The sequence below is a fragment of the Drosophila bipectinata genome, chromosome XR, assembly GCF_030179905.1.
Source record: "Drosophila bipectinata strain 14024-0381.07 chromosome XR, DbipHiC1v2, whole genome shotgun sequence".
Taxonomy (NCBI): Eukaryota; Metazoa; Arthropoda; class Insecta; order Diptera; family Drosophilidae; genus Drosophila; species Drosophila bipectinata.
Genome location: NC_091735.1, coordinates 24,819,600 through 24,844,060, shown reverse-complemented (window position 1 = coordinate 24,844,060; position 24,461 = coordinate 24,819,600). Strand labels below are relative to the sequence as shown.

The 24,461-nt window shown below is 36.0% G+C and overlaps 1 protein-coding gene across 2 annotated transcripts; it reads left to right on the top strand.

The window, feature by feature from the left end:
- The first annotated feature begins 119 nt into the window (after positions 1-119).
- On the top strand, positions 120-24,461 carry LOC108123840 (UNC93-like protein). Of its 2 annotated transcripts, none has more exons than XM_017239193.3 (6): positions 120-1,198; positions 14,758-14,916; positions 19,973-20,107; positions 20,625-21,030; positions 21,492-22,348; positions 22,710-24,461. In XM_017239193.3, exons 2-6 carry the CDS (start codon positions 14,869-14,871, stop codon positions 22,893-22,895), a joined length of 1,632 nt encoding a protein of 543 aa, XP_017094682.1. In that variant the 5' UTR covers positions 120-1,198; positions 14,758-14,868; the 3' UTR covers positions 22,896-24,461. The 2 variants fall into 2 exon arrangements, with proteins under 2 accessions (XP_017094682.1, XP_017094683.1); XM_017239194.3 differs by lacking the exon at positions 120-1,198 and adding an exon at positions 10,890-11,108.

Sequence of the window (24,461 nt, the reverse complement as noted above, 5' to 3'; positions counted from 1 at the left end):
CTTTGGCTGCCAACTGCTACGCCGACTGCGACGCGGGCAGAGGGTAGATGGCAGCCGGCAGCGACGTCGACGGCATGCAAACAGGATCTGAGCGTATATTACGTAGCGGTCGGCTTTAAGCCAACATCATTCCCAAACCGAACGCCAAACCAGCAGCAAAAGCATCAGCAGTAGCAGCCGCCGCAGCAGCCCACAGCAGCAGCAGCAGTAGATAACAGCAGCACCAGCTGATACCTTAGTTTTTTTTTTCGTTCGTCGTCTTCTTTGGCATTATCATCATCTGGCCATATCTACTCTTTGGGCTGAAAAGTATCTCTCCCCCGCAACACAACAACAACAACAATAATAAAAGCAACAAGTGCAAAAGTGAAGTGAACTCTGCCGACAGCGACGTCAAAGCTCTCGGTCAGACTCGGGCCCAGACTCTCTTTTAGCCGCTGCTCAGGCTTTTCCGCTCAGCAGACTCCTCTGCTCGGCTCTCCTCGGTTTTCTCGATTTTCGCTTCGTTGGCGGCTTCGGCAAAAGGTTTTCGAGACTTCGGGCCGCATCGTAAATTACTTGCAAAGTTCATTTTAGTCTCGGCTTTTAATACCGTTTTAGTGCGTTTTCGAGTTGGTCGTGTTTTTTTCTGATCCGTTAACAAAAAAAAATTCCAATAATATTCCAAAAACGAAAAAAAAATAATTATAAAACGGGCTTGGACTGTTAACAATTAAAAAATACATCCAATTTTTTTTTTTTGAAACAAAATTGTAAATTTAAAAAATTTTTTTTGTTGTACCACTCGAACGGAAATGTAAACCACTCGCCCCCGCCAAGAATTCTGAGCCCAGCTTCCTGCTTGAAACAAAAAATATCACAAAAACACACATAACCAAAATAAATTCAAAAATCAAGAACTGTTCGAAAAAGGAAACACAAAAATTCAATTATATAACATTTAATTGCAAAATCAAATAATACAAACGCCATATATATATATAATATCATAATTTACAAAAGCAAAAAACCAAACAAAACAAATACAAACGCATTAAAAAAGACGGAAGTGGATTTTTTTCGTTAAGCGGCAAAGCGGCGCATCCTGTTTTGGGCTTTTCCACACGCGCACTCACACAGACACAGATACACAAACACATACGAGTGCACTACGGACTGGCGAGTGGCTCTCTCACGATCGCGTATAAGAGTAATAACGGTAAGTGGAGCCATTGTTTTCTCTTTTAAAATTATAGGATTAAGGATTTTCTAGAAAAGGATATTTTTTTTTATCAAAGAAAAGGATAAATATTTAAGGCCCAACCTTAAACCAAAATTGTAAATGTTTTTCAAAATTAATGGAGTTTAGTTTTAATTTAAAACCCTAATATATATCATTTAAAATGCCTTTACCTGCATAAATCTTAGTCATTTAAATTAATTTGCTAATTTCTGACCAGAAAGGCCTTCCAAGAGATTTAAAAAAAAAAAAAACAAATCATACCAAACCCCAGCTGGTACTGCAAAAATAAATAAACAAATTACACAAACTTTAGCGGCAGGAGACTCGCACGAGCACTGCCACAAAAATAAATAGAAACCAAAATAAAAGAAAATTTGAAACCGAAACCAAACAAAACAAAGCACAAATGTGCAAGTTTTGTTGCCCAATTCTAATGAAAGTCAAGAAGGCGTGGCAAATGGTGTTGTTCCCCCTATCTAACCTAGGCGCTGAAGTTGGAGCTTTAGCTATATGATTTGGTTAGAGGTTTTAAGTAGAAATGGGGGATAAAGAAACAGGGTTTTTTATTAAAGTGTAGGATTTAAATGCGGCTTATCAGATAATAAATAATTTTTCTTCATCTTTAAAATCCTAAAGATTTATAGTATCTACAAAATAAAATATATTATTCTAGAGTTTTATATTTCAGAACAGCTTTGATTATTTAGAAATATTCTCTCCATATAGTTTTCTTTTAGATCCATATATTATTTTATTCGTCTTAAAATCCTGCCTATAGTTTTTTGATTTTCGAAATGGTTGATATTCTTCCCACATATTTCATTATATATATTTTTTTTGAGTCTAAGGTTCGAGCATCAAACATAATTTATTTTACTTTTAATTTTTTTTGTCTCACAAGCACAATGGGTGGTCTACACTTACAGCTAAAAATATCCACAAAAAAATTATATATATTTAGTGGCCGACAGCAGCCATTTAAATGGGACAAAAATGGCCATGTGACGCTTTGTATCTGATGGATACGACGCTTTTGTGATTTTGATTTCAGAGTCAGAGTCTGTCGGAATCGGATTTTTGGTATTTCGGATTTTGGCATGCGCAGTGCAAAGAGAGACACGGGGCGTTATTTAAGCGCTTGCCGCGCATGCGCAGCCTGCCAATCAGCATAGAAAACTTTCACTGTTGCGGCTATCTGGGGGATCTCTGGTTAAAAAAGCATACAGATACAGATATATAGATATACAGATACTGGTAGTGAGTTACAGATACAATTTTAGAGTTCAAGTCGCATGAAGATGCGTTGCATTGTAGGCGGAAATCCGCACACAAATTGCCAACTTCCAATCGCAATTTGCATAAATGTTACGATAACAAATCACCTAGAACACAACCAGACACCAGCCGACACACAAATACACAGTTCTAATTAAAAAAAAGCAAAAAACTAATTAACATTTTTCGAGCTGCAAAAATGATTTTTTTTTTCGAGTAAATAAAGGTGAGAAAATCAATTCATGACGACAACGGCAAGTCAAGTGCCCACTTGAGTGGAAAATCAATGCACTTCCGCAAAAAAAAATCAGCAAACACAGGCAAACATCAAGATACAGATTCAACTACAGAGATACAGATAAAAAAGATACGAACTCTATTTTTAATTATTTATTTCTGTTTTTAGAGAAGATTATCTAACTGGAATAATTAAAAATTGTTGCCTTAACTTCAACTTGAACTAAACAATTATATAACTGAATATTCAATTGAGCAATCAACGGCAATGAGAAATATTAGTTAACAATTGTTGAAAAAATAAATACTAAATTAATGAAATTGTTTAACTAAACTTAGCCGCGCCGCCTTCGAAATGACTTAATAGTAATGAAAAATCTTGGGAAAGACAGTTAATAAATCAGATGTATCGTACCTTGATCAGGAACTTGGCCATAAATAAGTATAACCAATGTCCAAACATGGCCATAAATCCGACCGGACATTTGCCGAGCGCGCTATCATCACCTGAAAAAAAATGCTTAAAGATAGAAACTGTAGAAATTCGTGTATTGCTCGCGTGTTCTGGATCCTAGATGTGATGAACATGTTTCGAAAAGATAGTCAGTCGACGAGATCATTAATCAATCAAAAAAAATTATAGCTCAGTTTTCAGTAGAACGATAAACACTGTCTCGAAAGTCTCGAAAAATTATGAACTCGACCAGAAAAAATCTCAATTTATGGCTATAATATTGATGACACTATATATATTATATATATGTAGATTCCTTTTGTTTTTGGTTGCACCTTTTCAGGTTAAACTTTCGCCAACTGAAGTATTGTCTGTTTATTTTTTATTTTTATTTTTTTTTTTTGTAACAAGTGTTCGGGGGCTGTTGACGTTTCATCTACAAAAAAAATAAAAAAAAATAAGAAAAAACTTGATAATAATTTAGCTGATATATATCTCCGGGTTGTTGATATCGTTTTCGCGATCGTTTACACAACAATTTTATTATTTTATGATGAAAAGAAGCTGGCAGGTTGACTTTATTACTCATACGCCTCGTATGTCGCATGTATCTTCCTCCTCCTTGGCACGATCAGTGCCAAATAGGCGAGCAAATATTTATGCCTGGCACAACCTTGTTAATACACTGGCCAAATAGTTTATATAAACTGCGAATTAGAGCGTCTTTAGGCGGCGACATTCGTGGCCCACAGCATTGTTATCACTTCATTAAGGCCAACAGACCAAGAAATCAGTCCAAAAATCAGTCAATTTATATCTTCTGGCATGTAATTAGTCAGTCTAGGGTCTTGTGGCATTGTTTTGCATGATAGTAGATAAAAAGCAGAAGAAACACACTCATATTTCTTGGAAATTTACATTTCTAATCCTTGTCACCTTGAATATTACGTATACGCACTGCTAAAACCAAGTAGGGGTAGGGCATATTTCCATAATTTCTTGACCCAAAGTATGAATTTATTCTCAAGTTTTCGTGAGAATCTCATTAAAAGTAATGACCAATATATCTGTAGAGTTGCATAAGCCATCAGCTACCAAAAAACAAAAAAAAACAACAGCCATGATCAATAATCAGTCATATGAATAAGAAAACTTGTTTACATCGAATGATATATATATGAGATATATGCTTGTGGGTATCTTTTGTTGAGTGTTTCTTTTGTGAATGAAATTAACATGAGGTGGCCAGTCTCATGTTTTGTTGTAACCTTTAGAATTTGTATTTTTTCAAGGCACTGGAAGGGAAAAACTTTACAACATATTAAGGTGTCATCGCGAGTTGAAAACTTTCCATAAACGAGCAGGTATGATCTGTCCACTTGGATGGAGGAGGAGGATGAGTTGGAGGCTTTCACCCAAGATGAAAAATAAATACAAAAATAAATATATTACAGTAGCCAACGGGGTTGAACAATGATCATTATCGTGATAAGGAGACCCGCTGTGCTTTACGCCGGGTTTTACGATCAGGTTTTTATTGTTATTTATAGCCAAATAATTACCAGATAAGATGGCAACAGAGGGGACATCCAAAACCGAGTGGTATGGTGTGGCATAGCCACGTAGTACCTGCCCTGACTGATGAATCTAAACCGAAAACGGAATCACAAATATATATACTATGCATATACCGATTCAAATAGCATCCAAAAACTCGTGTGTGTCTGGCAGATAAGATTTCGTATTTCATAATATCGCATTTTGGAGTGATATGATAGTAGTGCCTAGAATCGTTCCTCGTCTCAATGGCAAACATTGAACTTTGCGATGTCTGCGATTATATAACACATTATTCATTAATAATAGTTTCTTTTTTTTTGTTGGCTAAAAACTATCCCACAAAACCATCTTGTGGGCCATTCCCCCAATTATGATCATTATTTTGCGACGTAGATACATTTTTTTTTCTTTAAAGCCTTCAGCCGCTGGCAATCATCATCAGCATCTTCAACAATAGATATTTGATTAAAAAATCAACGAGAAAAAAAGACGAACAGGTGACAAGGCATTTTATTTATATTATTATTCTGTTTTCAGTGCCTAATGCAGAGGCCATAATCTTTTCACGCTAAAATTCTTGCCCGAAAATAAATTCCTTGAGCTAACAATGTGGGTTAAGCAAAGAACCGACCGACTGGAGTGTCTCTCCAGTATCTCATATAGTATATTTATATATCTAATTATTCTTACCCTCATAAAGAGACATACGAAAAATGTATAGTTGACGCTGAAGCGGAAGTTATTATGACAGATAAAAAAATCGAGAGAAAAAAAAGGCAACCACAAATAATAATAAAAAAAAAAACTATACTACTTAGGTGGAAAAAAAAAATTGAATTCAATTTGAAATTGTACAAAAAGTGAAGCTCAATGCAATAATGTTTTGTTAGAACTTTTTGTGGAGTTTTTTTTTGTAGTTGATTTTTAGCTGTTATTCACTCTCTCCGCGAATGCCACTAATTGCATTCTAATCGCAAACGAAGGTCTCGGTCTTGGCCATGTTTAGTTTCATTTTCAGTTTCAGTTTTTGCTCCATTTATTGTTAGTGCTCGCCAGCTATAGCTTTAATACAGTGGGAAGTTGTTGGCCAAGATGAGCAAAAAAAGTAGTAGTATACATGGCGTATGAGTGATATTATGTTTTGGGGTGATCAACATGGCGTATACTTGATTTTACAATTTCAAAGTCTATTTAGTAACTTCTAGATTATTCTTTTGCCTTTTGGAGCCTTGTAAGTGTCGGGTTTTCCTTAAATTCATTGACCAATAGACCCTCTCGAGTGTCACTTCCTCCAGCGACTTCTCGGGCCTAATCCCGAACGTGTTTATGGCCCACACTGTTTTTGGATTGTATAACCCGGCTATAGTGCCGCCACAGAGCAATAAAGAGCTACTGGATGTGCTACTGATAGGAATCAATCGATTTATTGCAGCCACATATGCCTCTGCTAATCTTTACGGCCTTAAACGAAATCAATCAATTTAAATTTGATTAAAGCCGTGATTTCGGCATCATATATTTATTTTAGCTTTAAAGCTTTGGCATATAGTTTCTATTATTTATATATGATGTATAATATTGAGGCGATTGTGTCGGGACTGTATTAATATATAATATATGACGGACAATGCCGATTACAGAGCCTGGTTATACCAATATAACGTTTTATGGCCAAATCACGCGAACTCACTCGACGAGGTTCAAATTGCCGGGCGGAAATTGGCAAACAAACTAGGGTTCATATAATATAAAAAATAAAAAAATACCTAAATAATAAAAAAATATTATATATATATTGTATGATGTTGGGATATAGGCACATACTGTACATTATATGAGATACAAAATCATTGTTATTAATACGATTATTGTGTGCACAGTTGCGTGTTAATTTCACTGTGAGAATTTCTCTCTGTGTGGGTGTACGATATTTCTATATATATATCATAATACAATGCAAATCCCGCGACCGGGCCCAATCCCGCCCACCGTTTCCATGGAGATTAACTGTTATTAGGGTCTTGTTATCAAATCTCGAAAATCAATTCAGCTTTTGTTGCGATGTTACGCTCTTTATTATTATTATATTACGTTTCAGCGATCTCGTTGACATTCGACAACAATTAAAAATTTCGTCTAGTAGCTGGCCATACACACAACATTTTAATTATAACATATGTATACTTGAAATTCGCGATATACACAAGATATACAGATATAATATAATAATAGATATATATGGGGATATACGATTTTGTGTGTATAGTAGAGTTATAGTTATAGATACAAATCGCTGGTGTATTGTGCAATTGCTTTTGGCCAGTTCAATCAACTCGGCCGACACAGCCAAACAGTCAACAAAGCGAAACCATTTTTGGTTGTTTTCGATTTTTATTTTGGCCATGTTTTGGGGTTGCGTTTTTTATTTTTAGCCAAATAATTTTTTAGGGGATTTTTTTAAAGGTTCCATCTATTTTTTCAATTATTACAAGTACCGGGTATTATCTTTTTCTGATATTATCCTTATTTTTCCTGCAACTTAAAGTCCACTTTCTAACAATCTCCTCAAGACTCAACCGCAATTAGCTGATTTATTTTGGCCCCTTAAGCCCCGCCATTATCAATTTCGTTTTATTTGCAACCCCAATTTCCTGTAGAAACATCTCGTAGAATTATAGCCATTTCTACTTTTTTTTCTTCTAATCAGTCTTTGGAATTTCAACCCGAAAAACCAACAGAGCTCGTATCGAAATCGCTCATACGCCGTGTATGCCGACAAACACACAATCTCTAATCCTCTTAGACAATTTGTCGCTGTTTCGATCACTTGAGTGATTTTTGTTGTTAGTTTAATTAAAATATATATGTATTCTTGATGATATTCGTATACGCCCAGTGAGCCTTTTCAGCCTCAAGTGGCCAGCCAGAGGCTTTCGAGTATCAGAGTACTTCATAAATGGAATGAAATCAGCAGCTAAAAATATTGTCTATAAATAGGCAAATAAAAAAAGTATGTATGATGGTTAAAACAAAAAAAATGCAGGCCTGAAAACCAGTTGAGGTTCCAGGTTCCACTCCAGAAAAAAAAAGAGACGTTGGCATTCACGTGACCAAAATTATAGTCGATATTGCGGTTAAGTATTTGTGAAATTTGGTTCGGCTTTTTGGTTTTCGATTGTTGTTTTTTTTTGGCCATAAACCTGATTATTGGAAATCATATTTCCATGCGGTGTCTGACGAGTTCCACGTCCCGGAATCAGTATTATTTTAATTAATCAGACCCGTGATATGATTGTCGGGTTGTTATTCATATTTCTTTGGAATGACCTATTTGACTTGCTAACTGGTCTCAAGATCATTCCATACTTTTCACAGTTCGATGAGTCAGGTTTCTTTTTCTAACCTCTCGGCTTTTCCTGTTTATCATTATATGGAAGTGGAAGTGTAATATTGGGCCGGTTCCCTAGCCTTCGGCTAACGATTCCATTGATAAGCTGTCTCTATCAATCAGCCATTGACTTGTGTCGATGGCCTCTCAATGGCTTTAGGGCTTAGGTACACACACCGGATCGCAGATTAATTGATTTTAAACGATCTATTAGAGTGTTAGGGCCGTGCAACAGCCAGACAAAGTATTATTCAATATTGTTGAGATCGAAGGGCGGTTGAGTGGATTGAGGTATTTAATAGGCAGGGTTTTATGGAAAATTAATAAAATAATAAATGCACGGGGAAATTTATTAACGTTTTCAAGAATTTTTTCCATTTTTGAGAACTATGTAGGTCATCTTACTTATAAAAATATTTAAAAATATTAATTACCTTTTAAAAACCTAAACTAAACTCTCCACTTCATCAGTTAATTCAAATGCTTAATGCCAATTTTATTTTTCCTATTTTTTATTTCTTTAGTTTGCTGCCTCTTTTTTTCTGTATTTTCTGGCCAAAAACTGGGTCAGCCAAATAGCAATTAAAACAGCAATGGCAGCTCTCTCGATCTTCACTTCCCTTCGGGCCAGATCCGCGACGAGGGCTTAGCTTTTAGCCATAGCTTTTGGGCTTAAATGTATATAGATAGATATATGGTTTTTGTTTTGTATATCCATGTGTGTGAATAAACCCAGGCATGTGTCAAGTGCCGATACCCTTCAACTTAAAAACGGGCATCATACTTTTCGATTTTTTTTATTTTTTTTTTATTTTTTGTTTGTTGTATTGACACAAGTGGTGTGCGGCGACAGTTGGCGCTGACTGTGAAGTGAACGGAGTGTTAATGCCTTGGCTTTATGGATTTATGGATTTTGACAACTAATCGTTGTGAGACTGCCTCTATCCCATCAGGGTTTTTAAACTGCAGTTTATGCAATTTTAGAGATTTTTAATGTGTTTTTAATTTTGATTTTTATACTTATAATACGAAATAATTCTCTTCAAGTGTAATACAAAATTTATTTATACCATTAGGTGTTTAATAGACATTCCAATCAATCAATACCATTCTATTAACTTTAATTACTTGCCCCATTTATTGATTTATTGGCTTATAGCGATCACTATCCTCTGATCAATTTTATCCGTCATTCTTAATTAGCGCCTGTCACACCCCATTTTTCTATTCTTGACTTTTCGAGTGGGCCTCCGTTGATATAATAATATCCCCCGAAACCTGGAAACCGTTCCACCCTTTAGTCATAGACACTTGTGACCGTGGCCAGTTCGGGCCATATTAATAATTATTATTATCTTGCCACTTTTGCCGCAGGGCAATAAACAAAAAGCTAAACAAAGAGAATTTTTCGGTAGCTTTCGGCCAATGAAACACAAAAATCCCTAAAAACCCAATGACGGTATTACTCTATTTTCCAACTAAAATCTATTACTTTTTTGTTTGTTTTTGTTGCCAATAGCAATTATCGGTGAATATTTATGATCATAAATTGGCCAGAATCCTATCGACAAAATCACAGTCCCACTGCCGGTCAATAATCACGCGCTAATAACCGCGATAACTCGACCACAAGACCACCGTCATTCCTACCGGCTACTGGTTACTAAAAAGCCATAAACATATTTTTTTGTTCCCCCTTCGATAGGATGAGCCATCCAACCACCAAATAAAAAAAAAAATTAAATATAAATCCAGCCCCGTGCGCGTTTATTAATTAGAATTTATGGTCCGGCAATTGTCGCGTCCATATAAAGACAATAAATAGCCATTGTAGATGTTGGACTTTTTTTTCCAATACTTTTTTTTCCAATTCGGAGTATCTTATCGGCGAGACATGAAAAGCGCTTTCTGACTTTCCGGACAGGTGAAGAGGTCTCCTTCAGGAGCGTTATAATTATTTTAGGCGGAAATCTTTAAATGAAATCTTTAGAAATCTTTCGGGGCTTTAACAGGAAATGCTTTACAAGGAGAAGGTCAAAACCATACTTGGTCACACTATTTTAAAGGATTCTTTAGAGGCTTGAGATAATGATGGAAAGCTATGGATTATATATAGATATTTAGATATTTTCTTTAATGAAAACTTATCCTTTTGATCTTAACAATCTTAAAATAAAAACCTGAACCGCTCCTGTTTTGTGGCCACACGCCACCTTGGCCATCAGGAAGATCTGGCCAAAAGTCGAGCACTTGCCGGCCTCCGTCAGCTAATGCAAAAAAAAAAAGAAGAAGAAGAAACAGTAGCTGTATAACTCTGGCCCCGCCCACCTAACAGCCGGGTAGGACCCACACCTGTGTCTTCTGGCTATCTCGCATTCTGGCCCCAAAGGCAAATCAAAGCCAAAAAAAAAAAGTTCACAAACAGTTACCTGGCGGCTTTCGAGTCTCCCGCTCCCTCTTCATCCTCTATCTCTGTCTGATTATTTACAGTTAGCTCTGTCCAGGCGATAACCTTGTATATATATTTATAAAAATATATATCTTGGCTAGCTCTTGGACCGCCATTTACGATTACCCTCGTAGTCTTGAAGCCAGCTGCTGCGTCGACTGCGGCAGCGGCAGCGACTGAGGCAGAGGCAGCGGCAGAGACTTGAACCGCGACTGCGACGCCTGCCACTAATCACTCCAATTAGCTAGAAAGTGCTTTTCGTTTAAAATTCGCACGTTGTCGCAGTTTCTTGGCATTGTTTTGCGAGCCAGCTACTTGGCCAGTTCCAGTTCCCTTTTTTTTTCCCCAGTTTGTTATTATTATTAATTTTTTTTTTTTTGGTAACTTTAAGTTAATTTCAAACTTGGTCCAAAGAAAAAAAGAGACAAACTTAAAAAAGAAAAAGCCGAGCAGAGTTCCGTGTATCCCGAAGGATTCTTCCTGTCCCGCCGTCGCTACCAAAAATTAAACAAATGAAAAAATTGTGAGTGTTGTTCCCGAAAGTGAAGATCCTCTCAGAAATCAAAAGCAAAATTAACAAAAAGCTAAAGAAATATAAAAAAAATAAACCCATTGAACCGAGTTAAAAAGCCACAAAACGTAAAATTCGAATGCATAGCGAATTCATTGAACAAAAAAGTAAAAAATAAAGACAGAAAAATAACAATAAAAAATAAAAGCAGAAAAAAAAACTGTAGTATGTAGTAATAAATTTCAAAACAAGACATTAAAATCGACAAAGTTTAGTTACTCTATAAAATATTTTAAATAAAAATAAATAAGAAATAGAAAAACCTTGCCAAAAAGTGAAAGAAAATTAAATCAAGTCCTCTTGCTATTTCCATTGAATTCTTTTGAAATAAAATCCTTGATTTGTTGCTAAAATATTTGTAATTAAAACCTAAAATCCAAGCCAAAGTTTTCAATGTTAGAGTATTTTTTAAAGTCTTTCTTTTTTCTGCAAAATACGTTTGGGTGAAGGGCCCCAAAAAAACCATAAACTTAAAATGAGAAATAATCACAATGCCCAACAATCAAATATTAAATAATAAATAAATACAAAAAAAAAACCCTTTTGCCAAAAGCCACTTTGTAGGCCACTTAAGTCTAAAGATCTATAGATAATGCAGATTGTCTATAGCCGATTTCAAAACGCGTTGAAAAATTAAAGACGAAAAAAAATAACGAATCGTGTTATAAAGTCCGCCTTTGATGATGTTGCGTTATTTAGCTAGAATAACAATTGAAATTGAAATTGAAATTCGTTGTTTCGTTCGTCTTCTGCTTTTAGTTTTAATGGCATTTGGCGCGTGTCGCATTTTTTTTTGTTTTCAATATTTTTCTTTGTATATATAAATTAACTCACACGCAGCAGCCATAAAAAAAAACTTTGGCTTAAAAAAAAAACTGCCAATTGCCAGACCAAGTTCGGCAAGACGAAATTCCATTTCCAGTATCTATATAATAGATATATATAGTTCTAGCTTATATAACTGCAATCTGGAAAATCCAGAAAAACTCTAACCAACTAATTGAAAATATTCTGGAATTTTCTGTTTCTTTTTTTTTGAGAGAGAATTTTTTGTTTCAAGACAGCTGTTTGGGTTTCGGGGGTAATTAGCATTAGGTTCGAGTTTTGGAGCCAATGACGTCAGACGACGGTCGCCAGTAGCAAGTTCTTTATGAGTTATATTAATTATGACCAGGTTTTTGGGATTTTTAGGCGCCTTCCAAAAAAAAATAAAAAAGAACGATTTAAACTGCGCCGTAATCGAATCGTATTATCTGGACCATGTAATCAATTATTGTTTTGGGGCTTTCGGGATTTCGTAGTTGAATAATAATCCCCTCTACTCCAAATTTTCTTATAGACTGAGTAAATATCTGTGTTATCGTGCAAATACAATGACTGTCAGTGACATAACTGTAGGTCTGAGCTCTCTGTGATGCATAATAACTGAAAGTCACAAAACTATCACATGTTCGGATTGCACAATTGCGAAAGGGATCATTTTGCAACCTCCGACGAGAGAGTTCTTATAACATCAATCAGTCAGTGTGGCCAGACAGCTATTGTAGGGAAAAAGTGTGGCCATCCAGATGCAAAAATCAAGAACTGTCTAAAAATACAAGTTTGACGATAGTTCCCGCCGTTAATAAACAATAATTAATAATTGAAAATTCACCCAGTTCCCAGAAAGTCAATATCTCTAAAAATAATAAACATTTTTGTGAGTTTTTTGCGACACGTGACAGAAGTGACTAAGCTACGCAAGCTTTATTTTTGGTCTATATCCTATTCTGTTTTTGGTGCTTAGCATTTTTTTATTTAACATAAATGAATATTAATTTGCATGGAATTGTAAAAAAGAAACCGAACCGACACCAACCGCCGTTCGATCATCATCTTCCATATTATTATAAGTCATAAATTTGTGTGGCAAATTTTGCGTATTTTTATGCTGGACCGACTGGAAGCTTTGTTTATTTCTGTTAGCATTGTTAGTTATCATTAATTTTTTTTTGTTTCGTTTTTATTTCCTTTGAGAATTTCTATGCCAGTGTCTCTCTAGCCATAAAAAAGTTTACCCAATTTTTGTTGTTTTTATACCCTTGCAGAGGGTATTATAATTTTGGTCAAAAGTGTGCAACGCAGTGAAGGAGACATCTCCGACCCTATAAAGTATATATATTCTTGATCAGGATCACCTCCTGAGTTGATATGAGCATGTCCGTCTGTCCGTCTGTCCGTCTGTCCGTCTGTCCGTCTGTCCGTCTGTCCGTCTGTCTGTCCGTCTGTCTGTTTCTACGCGAACTAGTCTCTCAGTTTTAAAGCTATCGTCTTGAAACTTTGCACACACCCTTCTTTCCTTTGCACGCAGTATATAAGTCGGAACGGCCCGGATCGGCCGACTATATCCTATAGCTGCCATATAACTGATTGATCGGAAATGGTATAACTTTGGTGTTTTTAGAGTTAGAGAGTTCAAATTTGACATGTGAGCTATTTTTGGCAAAACATTACGTCATGCCAAATTTCATAAGGATCGGCCGACTATATCCTATAGCTGCCATATAACTGAACGATCGGAAATGACCCAACTTTCGTGTTTTTGAAGATAGAAAGCTGGAACTTAGTACAGATTTAATTCTTGGTCAGTTGATCCAACCTACCAAATTTCATTAGGATCGGCCGACTATATCCCATAGCTGCCATATAACTGAACGATCGGAAATGGTATTTGGTAGAAATATCAACTTTCGTATTTTTGAAGATAGAAGTTTGGGACTTTTTTTAGATTTTGTATTGTAATAAATTGGATTATATATTCCTATTCCCATAAGGATCGGCCAACTATATCCGATGTTTGCGATATATATCCGGTTTTAACTGCAAGGGTATATAAACTTCGGCTCCGCCCGAAGTTAGCTTTCCTTTCTTGTTTTTATTATTACTGGTTTTTTTTTACTATTGTATTTTGTCGCTTCAGTTGAGGGGCCTGAATAATAGTTTTGGGATAGTGCCTAATATGCAATTAATTGGACATGAACTTGAACAACGAGCCAGGGAAGGGAGGTGGGGGTAATGTCAATTATAAACAATTAAACAATGGCGCAAAAATTGGTAAGCAACCGATGGGAACCGAAAGCCTGCCAAACGGAAAATGGCAGCAAAACACACACGTGAATGGGGAAGACTCTTTTTTTTGTTTTTTTATAAAAAAGCACTCTAGTGTTCTGTGTCCGAGTCTCTCAATATATTATCTATATTGTCATTCAGTCAGCCATTCAGTCACTCAGTCAGTCAGTCAGTGTCATCAATTTATCTACGAAATTTCCGACAATTATGGCCTGGCCCAGGCAATTTTCAATAACGAAAAAATCTTTTCTGTTGCGGCTAGCCAGTCTCGGTATAAAAAATTATTATTAATTTTTTTTTATTATTATTGTTATTACTTTTGCTTTTTCGCTGAGAGTGAGCCGTGCTCTACACAGAGAAAAATGGGGGTCTAGAGATATTCTACATATATTTAAACCTAAATTTTAAACCTTAAATTTTAATAAAAACTAAGGGTATTACTTGTCCAACAAATGGATTTATAATCTCTGTTTCTTTCTTCTTGTTTTTGCAGTTCACTTCTTTCCCCCTTGTCTTAATTGATTAACTGGGCCCAAACCAAACCAAACAAAAACATATAAATTGTATAAATAAACACAAAATAAAGGAGTAAAGAACCAGCACGATGACTGGCTTCACCAACGCTGGTTTTGAAAACGATGAGCCCGTCAAGGTGAGTGTTTCCACAAAGTAACTTATTTTTACCCTTTTTTTTTGTATTTTCTTGGTTCCAAGTAGTTCTCTGCCCCGGGGGAGTTATACATATATGATGTACCTACCTACCTTTTTTTTTTTGTTCTTACAAGTTGGTCATTTATTTTGAAGTTGAAACAAGTGTTGCGGACAATGCGTCAATGTACGCATAATGAAATCACCTCACCGGCAAAAAAAAACAGAATTAAATCTTGTAAACAGAAACAAAAAAAGGCAGAAAACACAGAAAGGCAATTTTCTACTCGAAGCCGGCAAGAAAGAAATCACGAAACTCAAATAAATCTCATTATTCCGGGTTATTATTCTGACACTATTTCAATTCCTACACACTTTTGCATAATTAACCAGAAACAGAATTATATATTGTTATTCTTTGAGCGATTACTATCAAAGGGGGTTATTATTTCTCTTTGTTTTGTTGACAGTTGATAGAACTATTTTTATGGCATTTTTTTCGAGGGCTTTAAATTTCTTTCGAGGTCTCTAGAATACATTTAAATTCTTGAAACTTTGGCCAAACAATCGGTAGCATTTTTTTAAAAATTATGTAAGAATTTAACCGAAAAAAAATAAATTATCATAAACTGGCAAAACCCTGAGGTGGCCCATGATCCGGCTTTAAGCCAAAATGGCTTGGGCATTTCCCGGTTTTTTGTTTCGTCTTGATTCGATTTTGTTTAGAACTTATCGGCCATCGGCGAATTGACCATAAAAAGCAGCCACTTGAAAATTGTTGTCACATTCTCACTCCTACATATATATTTCTATATATATATATATAGATAGATTTTTCATTCATTATAGTCTATAAAGTGTATTTGCTGGATTACACTTATCGAGTGTCTGGGTCGATCGTTGGCTTGGCATTACTATGTATTTTGGAGTTATAGTCGTTATATTATTAATGACTGTGTTTACCTTCGGCAAAGAAATCATGTTTTATAATGACACGCGTCATGGCCTAGTTTATAGTCTGTTTATAGTTTATTATGATGGGGTAGGGGTAGGGGTAGGAAGTGTCCAATAAAACCGATGAAAATCAAAATTCAAGATGGTCATCATTAGCATTTTGGCGGCCACTCCTTTGGCTTTGGCTTTTAATGAGGCGAAATAAATTTCACCTCAAGAAACTGAAAACCAAAAAACAAGAAAAAGAAATGTGACAGCAGAAAGCAGGCAACAAGCACACAAACACACACAGAGAGACTTGTATTTATGGATATGTCTCTTAGCCACAAACTTGACCAGAAAATTTGGCAATAAATAAGGTAACAGAAACAGAAGAAATACAAGAAAAGATACAAGAAAATGTAAGCTAAAGTGGCGTATAAACTAACGACACTGACACAACGTATTGCACAATTAAAGCACCGACAAGGTTTCATAATAAAATATTGCCAATTTACAATGGCACCGCCCATCCCCCCCACCTGCTGATCACTCCACTTAAACATAAAAAACTGTCCAAGAAACCCAAGAGGTCCAAACCTCCAGCCGCACCCTGTAATCGGTTCTTGAGAGATCAGACCAAACTTGTTTCTTTCCCTCCTCACTGCAGAACCAATGCGGCCAAAAAAATAAAAAAAACGCAAAAAACACACAAATAAATAAAAGTAAAAATAAAAATAAATAAAAGAAACCAAAGAATGGTCAGCAGACTAACAAGTTACAACAATGAGGTTTAATAGAATAGGTGTTAAGGGTCATCTTGAAAGGGAAGTTTAAAAATAGTAGGTCTCATAATTACTATTAAATATAAAGGATAATTTTAAGAAAAAAACATAATATATTATTAGAATATTAGAATATATTCGAATATATAATAAACTTCTTAAAAATTCTTACCAAAAAACAGCTCCCATTTGTATGCCCTCCATAGTATGTAAAGCACTCAAGCCACCAAAAAGGCTTGTGTAAAAAAAATCCCCAAAAGAGGGTGGTGGGGGTCTTGGGGACGAGAGTGGTCAGTGACAAGGTGGTGAGGGGTGGGGCAGGTGGTGTGGCAGGCGGGAGGCCAGTGAGCAAACACGAAACGTGCCGCGTTTAAAAATAAAACGCAAATCTCGTGCGGCTCAGAAGCGCGTGCGCAACATGTTGTCACACACAGATACGTATCTGTATCTTTTAGATACACGCACACCCCACTCACAAATACACGCAGACACAGATATTTGTGGAAAACTGGCAGTAGGTCGCTGGCAACATGTTGCCAAAGTTGGCGAACCCGAAATAGCTTCATAAATTTGAATTTTAATTGGAAATGGTAAACATAAATTGTTAAGTCAAATAAACTTGGGGTTTTCGCACATTTTAAAACTAGTTTTGTTTTATATTTTATTTTAATAATAATTTTAAAAAATTATTAAGTGCTGGTTTCTTCACTAAATTCTTAAAAAAGGATATTTCAAACAAATGTTTCGCGAATTATGATTATAGTCTTGTAACAACGTTGATTTTGAAAATTTGAACTTTTAACTTTTAAAAAATTATCTTTTTAAATTTAAAATTCTAACCAAATATTTTTTAAAATATTTCTTTTTTTGTCTATAACCCATATATTTTTTATAGTTTTTTTTCAATACTGTCAGTGCTTGTGTGCGTTGAATAAATTCAAATAAAATGCACACACCTGCGGCCACACTCGAAGAGACAGTCACAGTCGCCGTACCGTCACCGACGACGTCCCGCCGCTCACCTGGGGGCCGCTTTGAACTGGTTTATGGCGGTTTTTGTTTGTCTCGACTAGAGACACCACAGTCTCTGGCAGCGCTGCCGGCGTCTCAGTTGCAGTCTCTGCCATCGTCTCGCATATCATTATGGCCAGTGTGTGCCAGTGTGTAATACCATTAGTGTGCCAGTGTGTGTGTTAGGTGTGTGTGTCTGTGTGTGCACTGGCATTATTATTACGCGCACTTGTTCCAAAGCTCGGCTTGGGCTTGCAGGCTTACTGTTTCTTCGAAAAGGAAAAACAAAATATAGACAAGAAAATATCGCTAAAGACACAAAAAAAACATCAGCTGTTGGCATGAAAAGCCCACACAACAACAACAACAAACAAACAAATAAAACAAACAAATAAACAACAAACACAGACGCTGTTGAGAGTGGTTTTCCAGTCTTGGTCTTGGTTTGGTTTTTTTTTGCCTTGTCATGGTTTTCTTACCTATTTGTTGGGTAAAGGGATATATGTAAAAAAATCTATATATCTCTAGCTTTTGAAATACATTTTTTCAAGTGTATTGCATTGTAATTTAATAGCTTGACAAAGAAAAGAACCCTTTATTCGTGATTTCTGGTATTTGAAATTCTAAGAAAAATGAAAGTCTACGCTTGGGTTTATTGTATTAATTAATTAAAATTAAAAACCTCAAAGTATTTATAAATGATTCAGTTTTCAAAACAAATTCAGAAAAAAACCCTTAAAATAGGTTAGGAAAATAATAATTCATGTTTTTCGCTAAACAGCCAACAGGGCGTATGAGTTATGTGATTTATTTTGTTTACTTGCCTGCTTAGTTTTCAGTTTCCTAATTAGTGAGTTATTTTTAGTTTTCTTAATAATTTTTTTCAATATTTTTTTTGGTTTAAATTTCTCTGCTCTTGACTTAATTTTTTGAGATTAAAGTGGAATGTTTTTTTAATTCTTTTTTGTTTTTTTTTTTTATGTTTTGCTGATAAAATTTAACAGTTCCAGGTAATACTTTTTTTATTCAATTTTTTCCTTTGCCTCTTAACAAACAAAAATTTAAATGCAATTTTATTATGCTGATTGTTTTTCTGTTTTTTTTTTTCTTTTTTTTTAATGTCTATATCTCGATGAAATCTGAAATCGTTTCGGAATTTGCATACAAAACAAAACGAGAGTTTCTATATACTAACAACCGATATCGTGTGAACAGAAACTATTATGTACTGTAATTAAGTTCATATTGTTAGCTAAAAAAAAATACAAAAAAATCACTAAAATAAAACAAAACAAGTTGGAAGGAAAAAAACGAATAACAAAAAAATGTAATCGATTGTGAGTTGCATAATAACGCGTGTGGGTTAAGCCAAACTTGCCACAGCACCACCACCACCACCACCCCCCTGCGCACCTGCCCCCCTTTTGTAGTACACCCATGTACCATGTAACCTTCTTGCCCTGTGCAGTGCATGCAAAATTGCCATTTTGGGGTCTTTAGTCTGAGCTCTGGGTCGGTTCTCGGACACTATTTTGATCGGGGAGCTGAGCTGTGGGCCTTTTTTGGGCTCCCCCTGGGGGTATTACGATGCGTTCCGAGCATTTTGATGGCCAACTTAAGCGCCAAAAAGGCCGCGGCACGCATGCGCAATGCGAAAAACGCGCGCGAAACGCGAGCAAAACGCGTGCGGGCTTTATAAATTGATTTTTCGATTAAATTCAAATTTTTTTTTTTGTATTTTGTAGAAACTAAAAGCGTAAAATGCGCCAACATATAAATAATTAATTAATGCATCAGAGTAACAGGGAAAAAATGAAAGCTTTGAAAAGAATATAGACGAATGGAAAATACTCTTTAAGGGAAAAATTTTCAAGCCCTAAATTTAAATTATTTTAAATGAAAGATAACAAATTAAGGAAGTTTGGTTCTACTTCCTTACAACATTAAAATGTTTACAAAACCTATTTTTTTCGAGTAAAATGTATAAGACTTTCATAAAAAAAAAAACCCACATTATTTCTCTGACTGTATTTTATGGCAAACTTTTTTTTATCACCCCTTAAAAAACAAGAGATTAGTTTTAATTAAGAAAGACTTTATTATGTGAATGCCCAAGGTGGTGTATGCGGCAATTTAAATAAATTATTTTAAATATCCGAAATCATACCAAGAAAGTGGTGAGTTGAGCTTTTGAGATAAGAAAGAAAGTAGGATCATCCGCATGGAGAGGCCCCCTGAGCACAAAACTCAAAAACCCAATGATCATACGAATACTGATACGAGTATCTTTTTCATTTTGGCTTTTATTTTTTTTCGTTCGTTTATATTTAGCCAAAAGCTGGTTTCGAGCCCGACACCGCCTCACTTCGGGAGAAAGTTGTGCTGAATCCGGGCGAGAAATGGCGCATCTTAAAGAATATCTCGATCATCTCGATCGCCTTCATGGTGCAGTTTACAGCGTTTCAGGTATGTAATTAATTAACCATTAAACAGAGACATAAACACAAAAAATAAACCATCAACACTTTCGGCTTTTAATTTTGATTTTGTGATCAAATCTTTTAGTAATTCATAGCAAATATTTAAATTTACTTTTGTTAAATTTAATAAAATTGCTACGAAGGGTTTGTTTGCTGAAAATATTTTTTAACTATCACTTCTTGCTCTTAAATACTTATTTTTTTCAATTTTCAATTTGCGTTCCTTATTATTTTCTTGTTTAATTTGTATTTTTTTTAATGCATTGTTTGGAAAAATATATACTATTAGATTTTATTTCGATTTTTCTACTAAAACTTTATTCTTAAACTTATGATTTAATTGCACGTATATTTTTAGCAAGCAATTTCCACGCAAATTAGTTTAAAATAAAATAAAAAATAGCGCCAAAAATTGTTGTGCATAATTAACAATGAAAACTAATCCAGGATTCTATTTAAGAATTAAACAATTACCAAATATTTAATATCTTACCTTCTTCTAGGGAACGGCTAACTTGCAATCCTCCATCAACTCAAAGGATGGCCTGGGAACAGTTTCCTTGAGCGCCATCTACGCCGCCCTGGTGGTGTCCTGCATCTTCCTGCCCACGCTCATCATCCGGAAGCTGACCGTCAAATGGACTCTGGTCTGCAGTATGCTCTGCTATGCCCCCTACATTGCCTTCCAGCTCTTCCCGCGATTCTACACTCTGGTGCCCGCTGGTATCCTTGTGGGTATGGGAGCAGCGCCTATGTGGGCGTCCAAGGCCACCTACCTGACGCAGGTGGGACAGGTGTATGCCAAGATAACGGAACAGGCGGTCGATGCCATTATCGTGCGCTTCTTTGGCTTCTTCTTCCTGGCCTGGCAATCCGCCGAGCTCTGGGGCAATCTCATCTCCAGCTTGGGTACGTTTCGACATTTAATCATAATTTTTAGGGCGGAAATATAGTTTGAATTCCAGAATATCAAAACACCCAATGACGGTCAGATTCCATAAGTTAATCTTATCGCATCGGCGCATTAATAAAACCATAAAAATTGGCTACAAAAATATTAATTCAGAATTAGTATTTGATTTTAGGCAGCTACCGAATAGATTAGAGCCCAATTTCCAGTCATTAGCCATTGTTTTTGCTGATTTAGATAAGAAAGAGTCATAAAGTTTTGTTTATTAAAACGAATTTCGGGCTGGAAAGGTTCTAAATTGAATTAAAATTAGTCTTTTTTTTTATATAAAAATATAAAATATTAATTATATTTTTTCTTAGATATTCAATCATTTCTATAGTCTATTTTTGGGATCACTCTTTTAAACAGACTTTTCTACAATCCTAGAAACCCATAATAACACTATCCCTCTTTACAGTCCTCTCCAGCGGCGCTCATGGAGGTGGCAGCAGCTCCTCAAACTCAACAATCAGTGAAGAGGATCTCCTGCTTTGCGGCGCCAATTTCTGCACAACCGGCAGCGGTGGACACGGAAATCTGGAACGCCCGCCAGAGGATGAGATCTTTGAGATCTCGATGATCTATTTGTCCTGCATTGTGGCCGCCGTATGCATCATTGCCTTTTTCCTGGATCCCCTCAAGCGGTATGGTGAGAAGAGGAAGGGCTCCAACTCCGCAGCGGAATTGTCTGGACTGCAGCTGCTATCGGCGACATTCCGGCAGATGAAGAAACCGAATCTACAGCTCCTCATACCGATCACCGTCTTCATTGGAATGGAGCAGGCCTTCATCGGTGCGGATTTCACCCAGGCCTATGTGGCCTGTGCCCTTGGAGTTAACAAGATTGGATTCGTGATGATCTGCTTTGGTGTGGTTAATGCTCTGTGCTCGATCCTTTTCGGATCGGTGATGAAGTACATTGGCCGCATGCCCATCATTGTATTGGGTGCTGTTGTCCACTTCACCCTGATCACCGTGGAGCTGTTCTGGCGTCCCAATCCCGATAATCCTATCATATTCTATGCCATGTCCGGGCTGTGGGGCGTTGGTGATGCCGTGTGGCAGACGCAGATCAATGGACTGTATGGTCTGCTGTTCCGCCGGAACAAGGAGGCCGCCTTTTCTAACTACCGCCTGTGGGAGTCCGCCGGATTCGTTATCGCCTATGCCTACGCCACCACTCTGTGCACCCAAATGAAGCTCTACATTCTGTTGGCGGTCCTCACGCTCGGCTGCATTGGCTATGTCATTGTTGAGATCCTCTACAGGAAGAAGGTGAGTTAGTTTGTGTGGAGAGGCGACTATGCATTGCCTGGTTCGAAATCTCATCATCAAAGCTAAGCCTCATCACCAAGGACAATCACTATCATATATCGAAACAATCGATCATCACTAACGTCCCTTTTGGCGACAAAGCCTCATCACCAAGGACAATCACTATCACTTATCGAAACAATTACTCATCCCTAACGTCCCTTTTGGCGACAAAGCCTCATCACCAAGGACGCAAGTTCTGCCATTTATCGAAACAAGTGTCATCACTAGCTGAGTCGTGCTTTAACACTGCTTGCCTAAAAGTAGTCTACACTTTTGCTCGCTCTTTACTAACGGTTCTACCGCTTTCTTTTTTTTGCAGCAACGCAAGGTGAAGAAGCAGGAGAAGCTGGAGGCGGCAGAGAAGGAGAAGGAGGCCGCCATAGCTGCTGCTGCGGCGGCCGCTGCCGCTCTTGCCGCCGCCGAGGCAGCGCCCATCGACGGCGTTGAGGAGACGGACGACGAGCTGGACGATCTCGAGGAGGACATTGTGGTTACGCGCCTGTAATTTCAAGGTCGCTAGCCACACAACCCCCAAAACCCCTCCTCCACCTCCTCCTCCTACTATCCCCCTCCGCACACAGACACAGAGCCCCTCAACAATCGGTTATCGATAGACCGACAATCGAAGGGGCCAAAGAAATGAAGAAACTTTTGTGGTTGTAGTTTTCTAATAGAACATTTAACAAAAAAAAACAAAAAAAAAGACACAAAAAGACAAAAAAAAACCTCACATCCCGAAACAAAAATGAGAAAAAAAACCATTTAGCTCAAAAGACCAAGACGCACACACACACACCCAGCAGGTGTGTGTGCATGTGGGCGGACTTGGCTTACTTTTAGTCTGTAAATAAGAGTGGAGATCGAAAGAGAGTTCTTTTTTTAAAATAGAGCTGAAGAAAGTAAAGAAAAACCGCAAGAAAGCAAAAGAAATGCAAAATGTGTGTTAGTATAGGTGTAAGCACACACACACAAACACAAACACACTCACAGCACACACCTACACACTTAACACACACACACACACACTGCAGCAGTGTGCGTGTCTACGATGCCTAATAAATTGTTATTTTATTTTAAAATTTAATTCTTAACTTTAACTATAGACTATCCAACAACAAAAACAAAAAAATTTTCCCCACAATTTTCCAAGCTAATGTTGTTTTTTTTTGTTTTTTTTTTTTTTAAATAAAGAAAACGTGATAATCCAACACACACTGAGAAAAAAACAAATCACACTTTAAACAGTCAGAAAATAGTCAAATTTGTAAAAAAAAAAAAGACGGTCCTTAATGAAATATATATTTATATATATATATTTAGAAAAATAAAATATATATGTATATCAAAGATATGCGAAAAGTAAAAAACAAAACACAAAAAACGAAAAGCAATTAAACTATTACATAAATATATAAATATATATTTTTAAACACAAACAACACAACACACAAAAAAAAAAAGCAAAAAATCTAGTAGGCAAAATGTTATATACACATTTTTTGCTCAGTATTATGTTTTAAACTAAATTTAAGCGAGTTATTGTTTCCTGTTTATACATTTTTTTCATCGTAAATTACTTATTATTAATTACGATTTTTTTGATTTTGATTTTGATTTCGTTTGGATTTTGATTTCGATGTCGATATCGATGTCGGATGTCGATTCAGAGTTTGATTTTGATTTTTATTCTTCTTCTCTTCAACAAACTCCTGCGATGGCAATTAAGATTTAAAACTAAAAACAAAAAATCTACGAAAATATTACCATAAACAATGCATCCATAAAACGATAAACATATATACATACAAACAAAAATATATATATTTTGTTTCGTTTTATTTTGAATGTTTTACTTAAATATTAGTGGAAAAAGAAATACAATACAACAAAACAACAAAAAAATACACACAAAACAACAAACACACACATTGTTTTCCAAAAAAAACAACAAAACTATTTGAGAAAAAAAATTACAAATATTTTTTCTTTTTTTTTTTTGCTTAGTCTGTTAAGTAGTTCATTATATTATGTAAAATATATATATAAAATAAATAAATGAATATAAATCTTA

Excerpts from the sequence above, each read along its gene's own strand:
- LOC108123840 (XM_017239193.3), top strand. The coding sequence starts at position 14,869 with ATGACTGGCTTCACCAACGCTGGTTTTGAAAACGATGAGCCCGTCAAG. Across the intron at positions 14,917-19,972 it reads AAAACGATGAGCCCGTCAAG|CCAAAAGCTGGTTTCGAGCC; the intron begins GTGAGTGTTTCC and ends GTTTATATTTAG. Across the intron at positions 20,108-20,624 it reads TGCAGTTTACAGCGTTTCAG|GGAACGGCTAACTTGCAATC; the intron begins GTATGTAATTAA and ends ACCTTCTTCTAG.